Here is a 13,753-nt window from a genome sequence, read left to right on the forward strand (position 1 = left end):
ATGGAACATGACTTCTGTAGCCTAGTAGATAAGGCACACATCTAGAGACTGCCTAGTTTCTGTTCACTGATCTCCGAGTTCTTCCTGTAGTATGTATTTCAATCACTGGATACACTGCCAAAACAGTTGTAGAAACTGAATGGAAGATCAGGGCTCTTATTTCCTTGTGAGAACTCCAGCAACAGATAACAAAATCTGTCAGTGTTTACTAGGGGTGTTCTGACAACTCATACCAGATCAAGCTATTTTAAGATTTGGAAAGAGGAACACCTGATTTTGGGGTATTGTCTGGCCTTTGGCCTGGTACATGATGAGTTATTATCTTCTAAACGCAGATGGATGTAGAGAGATAAAACTCTAAACAAGAAACTCAGAAACTTTAAAAGCAGAAAGGTAAGTATTCATTTGCCACCTAATTCCATAAATAAAAAATTTCAGAGTTGGAGTTTTGCTATATAGGTTCACTTAAGGAAACCATTCTCATCAGCTACTTATGTTAATCACACATAATTAAATGTTTTTCAGAACATCCTAATCTGTGAATTAAGATTCAGTCTTGCTTTTTAAATTTCATTAAGAAATCTTACTTTCAGTTTTGGGATTTTAAACTATAACATGCTTGTTCTCTTTCTAATATCCAGTCAGATGGCTATTAACAAGAAATATCCAGAGGAATCTGCTGATGGAAAAAATAACTATCAACAGAAGAATTAATCTTGGTCAAGAAATAATATTTACAAGTAAGACAAGGAATATCAAGTGTTCTGAATTCAAGCAAATACAAACCTCTGATAAAACAGCAATAGATAACAGATTATTCCTTGAAGACGCATGTAAATTTAAGCAGTATCAAATTACAGAAGTGTAAAATCAAATATTCCTACTGATTAACTATATTTTATTAAGCAATAAACATTGGCTACAAAGCAGAAAATGAAAAAACCCTACAAATTCTAAATCGAACACTTCAGTAAGCAAATAACACCTCACAAATACCAACCTGTAAAATTTAAACTGCTCTTAAATTATGAGAATGAATGTATTGCTGTTTAATGATTCTTGTTACTTTTTCAGAAGCAGCAAGTCAAAATGGAGTATGCTGTATAGTGTCACTAGGTGATACTGACATTTCTTTTCAGTATCGGTTGACATCCAGAGCTTGATCTCATATTAGTTTTACCTGCATTCAGCGATGCTTTGTAGTTGCAAAAAAATCCCAAACAACCCACCAAAACAAAACACAATCGCAAACAAACAAACCTGCAGTACCATCTTTGGTGTAGTTCAAATGACTAGCAATTCAAATGCTTTACCTTCTTGAACATGTTGTCTGTGACTGTCTTTTGTTTTAGCTTGTTGAATTTCGAGTTGCTCCATCAACAATCCGTTTTCTTCCAAGACCAGCTTGGCCTGAGTTTGCAGCTGCTGCCTGCAATGACAATCAGCGTATAAATAAAACATAATTCAAATATTAACTTATGTCCAAAGAAAAAACACAACTGACTTCCAACAGTGTAAACTTATAAAATCATATTTGAACCTCTGTAAAAAAAATTTTAAAAACTCGTATTGAAAGCAATGTCAGAACCCAAGGTAAACTTATCAGAGACATGAACTCACAACCCTCAATATGTAAATTATTTTAAATAATGTTTAAAATCTTTGACTAACTAAAGCAAAAATTCCCTACAGAAAGAAGGAAAAATAGGTATGTGTAAATTTGAATTGTAGCATCACAGAATGGTTGAGGTTGGAAGGGACCTCTGGAGGTCATCTGGTCCAACCCCTGTGCTCAAGCAAGGGCACCTAGAGCCAGCTGCCCAGGACCATGTCCTGATGGCTTTTGAATATCCCTAGGGATGGAGACTCCACAACCTCTCTGGACAGCTTACTGCAGTGCTCACAGTGAAAAACCTCTTTCCTTATGTTCAGACGGAACCTCCTGTGTTTCAGTTTGTGCTCATTGTCTCTTGTCCTGTCACAGGGCACCACTGAAAAGAGCCTGGCTCCGTCTGTACACCCTCCCTTCAGGCATTTACATACAGTGATAAGATGTCCCCTGAGCCTTCTCTTCTTCTAGGCAAAACAGCCCCAGATCTCTCTGACTTTTCTCATATGACAGAATTAAAGCTACATAATGGTGCCAGATGACTTGGAGAGAGCTATGTAACTAGTAACTGAACCAAATTTGTTTTCAAAACATGCAATAAGTTCTTAGAAAGGATTTGGATCTACTTGGCTTTGATCTCTGGAAAAATACTGCCAGTGTGTTTTATGGGCCTGTAAAGAAGATGGGTGTTTAAACTGAACTATCTTGAACAGAGAACTTACCTCTCTGCTTTATAACTAGTATTAATTCTGCTTTCAAGAAAACCAATACCAGTGTTTCTGATGTTAACAAAAGCTTAATAAACTATTTGCTGTTCTAATAATAGCTTAACAAGTTGAGAAGTATTAGCCAGAATGCAAGTAGAAATAGAGTACAAGTATCAGATGATATCACATGAATTTAAACTCAAGAGTTGTCATCCATCAATCAGTAAGAGTAGCCTAAACCCAAAGAAAGTGTAGCAGCAAAATGGACTGTTACCAAGGATTTCTACTGACAGTAATTAACACGACATGTATCTACATTGCTCATGTGTGGCCTGACCTAGATAAAAATGCATCCTATTGTGTATAGATCTAGACATGGACAATTTCCCCCACCATCAAATGATATTCTGACTAAAATTTAAGCTGAACCATACAGCTAACACTTGTTTCCTGGCAGATGAAAAATATAGTCTTAAACAGTCAACCCTGAAGATTTTTGGAAACACAGAAATGGAAGTCAGCTTACACTTGTATCCATGAAAACCTCTCCACACAGGAGGTTGTAAGTTTAGATGACTTAATTTACAGTGAAATTTACTGCAGTGGGCATAGGAGAAGGAAGCAAATGCACATCAGCCGCTTACAAATCGGTTAATAGCTAAGATAGAGTTCATATTGTTTAACCACTTAAGACTCTGCATGTTTTCATGTGAATGGATAAGTATGAAATGCAAACTGAATGACAAAATACGTTCGTTATTAGTGACAGGAAGGTCAGTGCTGATGTAAGATGCTAAGCACTACCAGCTGAAAGAAACAATGGAAGTTTTTTTCCCATTAAAACTACCTAGGCTGGAGTTAAGGTTGAGAAAATGGATTGTGAATCTTATTGGGCAAGTCTTTGAAGTGTAACAGTTTTAAACAAAGAATAAAATAATTTTCTAGGTAAAACTGCAACTTTCAAATCGATACCACTAAGATCATATTTCCTCAACAGGTTTAGGCATAAGGAATGTCTCCCACGCTGCCAAGCTACATCCTCACCCTGGGCTATGCCTGGCACCCTGAGGCTACATTTTGAAACAAAATTTTTAAAATTGCTACAAAAAGGTATTAGCTTGATCAACACCAACACCTTTATGTGCTTGACCCATGAGCGGTTATGTCAATACAAATAACGGGGTAATGCACTGCAACACTGAGCGTGAAGAAGCCACTGAAGCTACCAAGCAAAAGCTTGGCAATCTGACATCCCTGCCTTGCTGAACCCCAGCCTTAAGAAACAGCTCCCAGACAGAGACTACAGACAGCCTGAAACAGCTCAGAGAGATACGAACTTCTCCCAGGCATTTGCAGAGAGGCAAAATTAAAAGCAAAGGTTTTAAAAAAAGTTCAAAAATTCATATTTAAGAAGCTGAAACATCTCTATGAAGAGTGCTTTGGAATTTGTGGACAGCATATAAGCATCCAAGGATACACAAAATATCCAGAGTATTTTATTAAAGCATCTATAAAACACTTTGATACCTTTAGAACAACCTTCTTAACCAAATCTATAAAGAAACTAAATTCTTCTGTAGTTCCGCCTTGAGGAGCCTCTGATTGAAAGTCAGTCGCTGGTTAAATCTGCAGAGATTTAAGATTGGAAGGCACGGCCTGAGTCATAAAGTCCTCCCAGCGTAGACACTGTGCCACATGATCCCTTCCATACAATTACCACCTGTGTCATGAGTGCAGTAAGAATTTTTATGTTCACTACTCACAGTGGATGCTGTTCCAAAACATGTTACACTGGTTAGGAATCATCTTCCAGTTTCCACTTTAAGTTTGTTTATGGTGAATGAATGCCCAGTTGTTGTTCTAGTAACACTGCCTTCAGTCCTATAAATGCAGCTTAAGTAGTTCTTTGTATACTCCATGACTCCTGTCCCTGATGTGCTTACAGAAAGCAACACTGTCCTGGCTCAGCCTTTGTTTTGCTAAATGAGAAAGGCCAATCTGTCTAAACTCCACATAAAAGAGGCCCTCCATTTCTTTGGCTATACCACAAACCCTTTCAGCTTTGTTTCTCTGTACTTAAATATGGATGACTGGGACTCTCCGGTTTTCCATATAATTGTGTTAATGCCCAACCTCTACTAGAAGGACCTACTCTAACATACCCCAGGACTATATTGCCTTTTTTTTTTTCTTTACAGCTCTTGCCCTAAAAAGCACACAATCATCTTGTGATGAACCAGTACAACCAGTCTCTTCTCCATCTGTTACCAGCTGATGAATGCTTGACTTAGGTAAACTGTTATTAAGCCTCATATGTATTTTATACTACTTAATTTCATTATGTTTGTATTGTTTCACTTCTCAAGAACATCAAATTCTTCCAATGCCATACTCCAATACCATTTTATATTAATGAAAAACTGATGTCATTGGCACATTCCTACTATTACTAGAAGTGATGAGTAGGTAACCTGCAAGGTCTGGCACAGAATTACATGGGCTTCAGGTGCAAAACTGCACCTTCACTATTTAATCTTTACTCCAAAATTATTTCAGGCATTGCAGATCAGCATTGTTCCAACAACACGTAATCATGACCCTATTAACTCTTCAGCAAAAAACTTAATTTGCTTGAGGGGAACAAAATTTTCCTTAAGATCTGTAATCTTAAAAGCTTGCATGCAAGAAGCCAAATGATGAGTAGCTTTTCAATTAATTTCTAGTAATATAACTTGCCATTCTGTAGGGGTAATAAAGTTATTTTTATTTAATTGCTCATGCAGGTCTTCATTCTCCTTCACCAACTCTTCAACTCTTACTTTAAAATTCTTCATATCCTCCTGGAAGACAAAGGACTCCACGTGAAATTCTTCAGAGGCAAGTATTTTGCTTTAATTTTTACATCAACAAAAACTTTTATAAATATACATGCCTGGGTGCCTTCTAATTCTTCTGTTAACAGCATATTATCTCATTACTTGCTCATCTTTAATTCAGATGTGCATACTTCTAAATTGCTTCATCAGTCTAGTAATAATTGATTTTAATTGTGCCACATTTTTGCCAAGTGTCATTTGAATTAAGCAAGCTGTAGATCCTTAAAATATGGATTTAAAAAACTGAATTCTGGAAATTACTAATGATACTATACATTTTCAGTATGAATGACATGAATTTGAATATGGTAGGACAATACAGTGAATTTACAGTAATATAAAACCCTCGGTGTTTTCTGCTCGTTTTATGGCTTAATTTTTTGAATGGAAATAAATTATTTTGAAAAGCTATGGCAGTTCTGCTCTGAAGCAAATCACCATTTTTCAAAGGTTCAATGACAAAAAAATAATTCTAAAGAACAAAAAGAGTACCCATTCCTTAAATACCTAGAAATAAATATTCTTCTACCACAAAATCCACAGGCCCGTAAGTGGAAGAGCAGCTATATAGGGCACCACATCCCCATTATGAATGACAATAGTAAATTCTTTCTACCACTGACTGTGTTTACGGTTTACTCTATTCAGAGAGCACAATTCTTGTACATCTCAGTGCAGTGCCTGCTTCTACATCTGAACAGGCTGACAAAAACAAGCAAGCCAAGTAGGATAAGATAGCACAATAACTATGCACAAAAAAGTAAAACACAGTCAGTTTTCATTTTAGGCAGAAAACAGCTTTGACAAATCCCTTTTAAAAAAAATTCAGTAATTTAGTTCTGCTTTAGTGTAGAAGTATATTTTCTGTAAACGGCAACTTGCCTCATGTTCAAGATTTAAATCTTCCTTTTCTCTTATTCTGTCTTCATATGCCAACAGAAGAGGTGACAAATACTTCATATCCAACTTAAAAAAAAAATAAAAAAATCAATCCATATAAATCAATTACAAACCACAATCTCATCAATATTTTTTACTTCTTCTCCTGCTATATATTGCTAGTTTTAAAAGCTATTAAAGGTTTTCATATATGCCTTGCAGACAAAAGTGCAGGACTTATACAAGCACGCAGATCACCATAGGCAAAATGATGCTGCAGAAGCACTTAACAGCACTACTCTAGGAGCAAGCTTTGGAGGGGACAAGGCTGGATGCTATACTTGCACACTTCACTAAGAAGCAGCTGTTACTTATCCGTATGTGTAACACAGCAGGATGTGGATGCAAATAAATATAAAACCAAACTGAAACACTGCAGTGAATACAGTTAATATTAATCAAATTTAGCCCAGATTTATTAGTAAGTGGGAAAAGAATTTTTACGCTCTCAAACCTGCATCTTTAAAACTAAATACATACATATGTGATTCTTTGATATTATAGCCAGAAAGACAGAGCAGAAGGAGGACTTTCCTTTTTCTGTATAGTTCTGAATAACAATGAGGAAGGAAAACTTGAGATCTGATTTGCATTTCAAGGAAAAATTGCTTCACATATTACAAATGCATTCAATTTCACAGACTATTTGCCTTCTCCTTACCAGAAGTTCATAGGCTACTAAGTGGACCCATGACCACTCCTACCATCAGAATCACTGAAATATGCTATTTTCTTTTGGTATCATCTTAAAAATAATCACAACAGAAGATTAACAATTAAGCAATAGACCTTGAAGTAACCTATATGCTAGACAATACTAAGTAAAGATGGTATTTACAGTTCTCAGGGTAACAGTACTTCTACTTAATTTGCATTCAGTAGTTCAAAGTTGGTGATTGTATGCAGTCTGTAGCTTACTGTAAATTCAACTGGAGCTGCACGCATTCATTGCAAAGTTCTGCCCTACATCTTTTTATGCAACAAACATAAATGTTTATAATATTTTACTAGTATGTGATAGTTCAGCTGAGTAACTAAATAATATCCTGAGTATTTTGGTTCCAGTAAAGAAATTCTACTACTTTACTTAGAAAGGAATGAACAGGTAAGTGAAAATATTATTTTACTTACCAGCCATGGTGGTGGTGGCCCTTTCATGGGTAAACTTTTCAGTTTTAGATGCTAAAGTAGATTTTTAAAAAGATACTGAAATTATTTCCTGCTTTTTGAAGCACCAACCACTGTCCACTGTAGTCACAACTATTACCCCTAACAAGCTTACATTTCTAATTATATATGTTGCATATGTAACACACTCAACAAAGTCAACAAAACTGGAAGTTCAATAACTTACTAATATAGGAGAAAGTCCAACTTCTGAAAGTTAGACTTAACGATAAATGCTTATTTTAAGTTTCAGAAAAAGCCTATGCCATTTTTTAATTTTGTGGCAAATCTGGAGAATACAGTCTTTAAAACTCAAAGATTAACGAAAGGACAATGGGACATTTCAGTACAAACTGCCTTTATAACCAAGCGTCTCACCTCTTCTTGGGACAATGGCCTGAATTTAGTTTGATAGCGACTTAATTCTACATTTAAACGATGGACAGTCATTTTCAAAGCATCATTTTCATCTACCAGTTCTTGTGCTTGTTGTCTGAGAGAAAGTAATTCTGTAGCCTCCTCTATTAAAACAAATATCCAACAAGAAAGTTCAATCAGAATTCAAGAAATGTTCACAATAATTTGTTAATTGCAAGAGAAAAAAAAATCTCAATAAGCTAGAATCATAAGAGAACTTCTCTCAAAATACTGTAATGGAATAATCCCATGAAAAGTTACTAACAAAAACACATTACATTTCAAACAACTAAGTAATTTTTTTCATGAGCATGTAAGTATTCATTGACAAAGTTTCTACAAATGTAGAAAATACTGTTCAAAAACTACTTCTGCATAGAAACTTGCTCAAATCAATGAGCGGAAACCTACTACTGCAGGAATAGGTTGCAAGAAAGTGGAAAAATCAAACAAGATAACTACAGAATAGCTTATATGTTTCGCCCACCTTCTCTATGTGCCTTCTCTGCAGCTTCTTTAAGTCTTCTGTTTTCTTGTTCTAGTCTCTTCAGCTTTAATTGGTGTTCTTCCAGTTGCTGTTTTGTTCCCTCCAATTGTTGGACGGTAGCCTGGTATGCCTTGTTCAGAGACCAGTTTTCTTGTTTTAGTTCTCTGAACTTTTCTTTAGTCGTATTTTCCCGTGCTTGCCTTGCCCGAATAGACACATCTGTGATGCCACAGTACAATGTATTTAAATGGTATTCAGAGTCCAATATGAGTTTCAGCAAATTATAATCCATTTTTTCTAATATTAGCATTATGTATGAATGTTACTTTATAAGGTATAAATCAGCTCATGGCTCCCAGAAGATAAAGCCAAAGAGAAAGAAAAAAGTGGATTTGGAAAGAGAGCTATATAGTGGAGTGGCTGCAAATTCCCATCTTTTCTCTCAGACATGGAAAACATTCCTTCCTTAAAGGGCAAAGAAAGTGTCAGCAGATCTCCCTCTCCCCAGCATGGGTGACTAGAGAGGTGAGACAGAAATATCCACTGCAGCAAGCAAAGTATATGTGCCCTGCATGGCCTAGTCAGTCCTCTTGCCCCCTTCTTATTTTAATCACTTATGTAATGAAAGCTTTACCCTCCTTCCCACTGAACATGCTTCAATGATCTGTTACTGAATAGAAGTTACTTAACAGTCCTTACAAAAGTAAAATTTTAGATCATCTGCAAAAACATGGATATACTGTTGCATCAGTAATAATGGATCACACTTTCAAATTTTTCTTTTCATCTGTATGGTCTAAACAGCTTACCTAGTAAAACAAAGGCTGAGATTTTACCCTTATGGTCAGACTTTTAAGAGCCAGCATAATCTAACAGCAGACAGGTGTGAATATAACTTAGTACAGAACAGTTCCTTAGTATGGGATATATATGAAACCCAAGAATTGGTTCTGAAATACAGAGCTATCTCTGTTACTGATGACATGCTTCATGTGTTTATGGTCACTGTTAAGTTCCTGTGAGAAGGCATAAGGTACTTAGACAGCACAGAAATAGACAAAATACACAAAAACCCATGAACTCATGATAGACGCATATCCCATCCATGCGACACACAAAGTTCAGAGGTGTGCCTGGAATTGTTACATGGATGCAATAACACACAAATAAGGCACTAGCTGAAGGTAAACTACACATCTCCTATCACTGTATGTTTACCACTTCAGTTGCAATGGGATACTTAATAATGGTGACATCCTCTAGTGTAGATGAAACAAGGGACTGGAGAGTTCCAGTATGATTTTGATTTCATTACATAGTTTCAAAATCATTTACTTAAGATGTCAAGAAGTCACTCAGATTGGAAAATAAAAACAAGTCTAAAACACCTAACATAAAAAGCCTGGAACTATTGTTTTTATACATATCACAGAGCACTCAGCACTTTCTCATCTCCTAATCTCAAATTAGGCTTAGAGAATACAAGCAGGAAAATATATTTTTATATACATATGCATATTATTACAATGAAGAATTGTAGTAGAGTCTTATAAGTACCTGGGGATGGCGGAGGCTTTTCACATATCAGATTTTCAGCTAATGATTTTTCTTCCTAGCAGAGAAATAAAAAATGAGACAATTTGCTTTAACAGTTATCCTTTCTGAAGTACTCTGAACAGCATCACTGTTGGAGAACTTAGGAAACAGAACTTTTGAAACAGTTTCTTTTATATCAACAAAATTTAAGGTTGGATTCACTACTGACAATATACAACTTGTCGTTTACCCATCTTGACATCATTTTGTCACTTATCACTGCCATCAGTCACTTGTGGACCCTTGAAACTGTTAATATTTTCTTTAGTTGTCAGAGATGTACGGTTCTAAAAACAATTTTATGGCTGACATAAAAGTTACATAAAGTTTCTTGACCAAACAGGATGGATATTGCTCCCACCTGTTAGTTTGTATAAAATATGACTTTAGAATAGTCAATTATGATATGAACTGTCAGTCCCTAACTGGGAATGAGCAAATAAATTAAAATGTAAAATGTTCCTCCAATTTGAAAAACTTTGTTCTCCCTTTGCTGTTAAAAAAAAAAAAAGTATCTATCTTTACATTTTCAGAAGGTTCTTTCATCAGCAAAGAACTACAGGCCAAATTTATACTAATGTATTTACTTGAGGTGAACATGATTGATGTACAAACTTTCTCCACGTTTTTATGAAACAGCAGAGAAGTTCTGTAAGGATATGATGCCATGTAATTGAATACACCAAGACACTGATGACTAAATGAGTCAAAACTGAAGAACAATTTCAAAAGGAAATATATATGGTCAAGAACTTGAAGAAAAAAAGTGACATTAACACTGGAAGAACTGACAATTTTTGTAAATAATATTCCGACAGGTTGATCTGAGAAACTAAACTTTTGGGTATTCTTTTTCAAGCTTATGAAAGCAATCAGATGGGCCCAGCTGGAAAAGGAGAATAAAATCTGGTGAAGCCAGGCTCAGAATTTGAAAATTATCAGTAAGAACTATCTCTTGCTATAACATGATGTCTCCCACTCTCAGTTTCTTACTTTTGCCTGAGGAACTACAGAAGATATATTTAAACAAACAAACAAACAAAACCCCCAACTTTCATGTGGCCTATTTACCTATATAGTGGTATTTTTCGAAAGGAATGATTAGCCATTCTTGTACTCCAAAAGAAAAAGATTCCCTAGTGGCAGTAAATTAGTTTTCTTTTAAGTGACTATAAACTACCAGCTCTTTATAACACCCTTTTTTCCAAAATGCATCACAAATTAACCTTCATATAAGTCTTACCTTTAAATTCAAGCTAAGATGTTGGTCTTCTGTTAAAGAAAAACAGATCTTTCAGTCAATTAAAACCAAAAGTATTTTTAAGTCCATAAATTATAAGGGTTCATATGGATATGTCAGTACACATATTATATACTGCAAATAAATGTAAGAAAGTCCTCCCAAACCCACAAATTAGATCACTAACTCTCCATTATCTCTTTCATGGTGTATCACAATACTGATGTGGGACCTCACTTTACCTCATACTGTGTAGATGCAACTATGGAAGAAATGAAGTTGTATTGTTGTATTCCACTATTCTTTTAGAATTTGACTAAAGGACAAATGAAATATTTTCATTGATTTTACTCAGCTTGAATCCTATGGCATCTCTGAACAAGGCAAGTGCAAATCTCACAGCTTCCAAGATCTGCAACGCTTACTTATGTAGAAGAGGGATTAGAAACGGTTTACATATCCTATTCTTTTCAGTTTAATGCATCCACTTCCCAAATGGTTTTATCAAAGCAACCCATTCTTTCTGGATATTGTTCTCTGTAAAGCTTTTCAAATAACTCCACTGAAAAATATTGAAACAACACTGGGATCCAACATGAATAAAACTTAGAAAGACAGATTTTTCAAAACGGACTCAGTTCTGCTTTCTCTTTCCTATCCAATAGCTACTAGAGTGCTGCCATCCTCTGTAAAAACTGCATTTCGCAGCTCTGGAACAAATTCTGATTTCCGGTTTTCCTGATATTAAAAAAAATGGACAAGATAATTATACAATAAAATACCTATGCAGGTAGATTGGTCTTGCTCTCTTGTCATGTTTTTTTCTCCACGATATTCTACTGTTACAAGAAAATAGCTTAATGACAGGTCCAGGTATGAACCAAATGTCCCTGGTCTAATGAAATTACTTACTGAAAAAAAATGATTTGTGAAGCTTAACAGCTCAGAGCTTAGGGTGATAACCTGAGACTGATGATCATGTTCAGCTCTCTTTTCTGTCAGAACCTTCCTGTGTGATCTGATGTACAATTTTAAGGCCCAGACCTTAAAAGACACCAAGAATGATACAACTTCTGTAGAAAGAATAAACAATTCCAGTATCATACCATTTGATTATTTAAGAAAAAAAAAAAAGTTCTTACTGCTGATTTTCAGACATGACTTTTTTTTACCCATGAAAAGTGACTGATTAGCAGTGTTTTCTTCTCTCTAGCTTTTTTTTTTTTTTTTTTTTTTTAACATTGGTAGTTTCTACTTTTTCCATTTTTTGAGCACAGTAACACTCCAATAGTTTCCAGAGTATAAACTGGATTGATTCTGGCACACATATCAACAGAAACATAGTAGAGAATGACTGTACTAGACAAGGCAAGAGTTCACAAAGTTGGGTTTTTTTCCCCTCTCTTTTTACACTGGCTGATAGTGGATGTTTAGGAGTTTCAGTTATACTGTGAATATAGACCAATCTCCCCTCTTTATGCAGGTTTTTAATTTTCTGTAACTACTAGAAATGGCTAAGTATTTAGTAGCATTTCTTCCATTGCCCTTTAAAAAAAAAAAAAAAAAAAGAGGAATATATTGTTATCATATAGTATTAAATTTATTTTATTCAAAAATTATTTTTCCCCATGGTATTAAAAAGTATGGCATTTTGACTAAGGTTAAGTTTATTTACCTTCTATTCGCACGTTTGACTCATCCACCAGTACCTGAAAATCAGTTTCATGAGAAGGCACCTCTTTCTTGTCAGCATTAGTACTAGGAGATGGTGAAAACTCTTCCTATGTAAAAATAAGACAAGCCTATCTAAATCATGGTAACACTGTTAAAATAGCCCAGGTGTCTTGATACCTGCATGAAACCTTTAGTGTACTAATGTCCCAGTCACATTCAGAATTGTACTCCAATATTTTAAGACAATAAATGATACGACATACTTTTTTTGTTGTAGGGCTCTATGTAAATAATATCTAAACCTTACAATGATCAACAGGAGCTAGGAAGCTGTGATAGTCATTTAGTTCACAGGGCCAATATTCCCTGTCACCTTATTCAGTCACAAGAGTCTGTGAAATCATCCTACATTTGCTTGTTCTGTGTTGTATCTAAACTTGCTCTTTACAAAAGATCAACCATTCATCTACTATATCACAGCACTGAGAGATTCATACATAATTTTTAACATTGTCTCTGTTGGTTTTCCCCTGTTGATCGCATGCCAGTGTCCCACATATTCCACTCACTCCCTTCCCCCCCCCTTCCTCTTACTGCCTACTATCTCTTCACCTAAGGGTCTTTTCTGATTTCTTTCACATATATAGCATTTTATTGCGTCTTTACTACTCAGTTAATTCTTCATGTTTGTTAAATGTTTGTATTATTTTGGACAGAGATGCAAACTGAACTTTAAATGTGCCTTGGGAGTATTAACCTGCTCATTGCTGGTTAAGGCAATCCAAACCTATTACACAGAAAACTCCACTAGTCTTCAAGACAACAAGGTAATTTATTTTGTTTGATTCTGAATCTCCCTGTCTCTATATAGGTCTCTGCTCATTAGCACCATACTGAATCAATAATTAAGCCTTCACCATTTGTAAAAGTAAAGCTCCTAGTGCTTTTAACAAATAATCTAAGTATCACGCTCAACATAAAATACTGGACATTTTACAAGACTAAATTATGCACAATAATTATACACGATACCAGTGTTTT

General features: G+C 35.3%; 1 protein-coding gene across 10 annotated transcripts in view; it reads right to left on the minus strand.

The window, feature by feature from the left end:
- CEP89 (centrosomal protein 89) overlaps positions 1-13,753 on the minus strand; it is a 44,016-nt gene that overhangs the window by 25,461 nt on the left and 4,802 nt on the right. For all 10 annotated transcript variants that reach the window (XR_015700756.1, XR_015700755.1, XM_009465755.2 and 7 more), the window contains 9 exons: positions 12,714-12,819; positions 11,042-11,070; positions 9,760-9,814; positions 8,203-8,421; positions 7,677-7,819; positions 7,263-7,313; positions 6,075-6,158; positions 5,049-5,156; positions 1,314-1,425 (listed from right to left, as the gene is read on the minus strand). Coding sequence is in view for 8 of the 10 variants with exons in the window: in XM_009465755.2 (XP_009464030.1) it covers positions 1,314-1,425; positions 5,049-5,156; positions 6,075-6,158; positions 7,263-7,313; positions 7,677-7,819; positions 8,203-8,421; positions 9,760-9,814; positions 11,042-11,070; positions 12,714-12,819 (907 nt within the window). In the remaining 2 variants the exon portion in view is untranslated. The remainder of the gene's footprint in view (positions 1-1,313; positions 1,426-5,048; positions 5,157-6,074; positions 6,159-7,262; positions 7,314-7,676; positions 7,820-8,202; positions 8,422-9,759; positions 9,815-11,041; positions 11,071-12,713; positions 12,820-13,753) is intronic.

This window comes from Nipponia nippon, unplaced genomic scaffold, assembly GCF_047370975.1.
Source record: "Nipponia nippon isolate SJK-2023a ecotype South Korea unplaced genomic scaffold, ASM4737097v1 scaffold_7, whole genome shotgun sequence".
In the NCBI taxonomy this organism is placed as follows: domain Eukaryota; kingdom Metazoa; phylum Chordata; class Aves; order Pelecaniformes; family Threskiornithidae; genus Nipponia; species Nipponia nippon.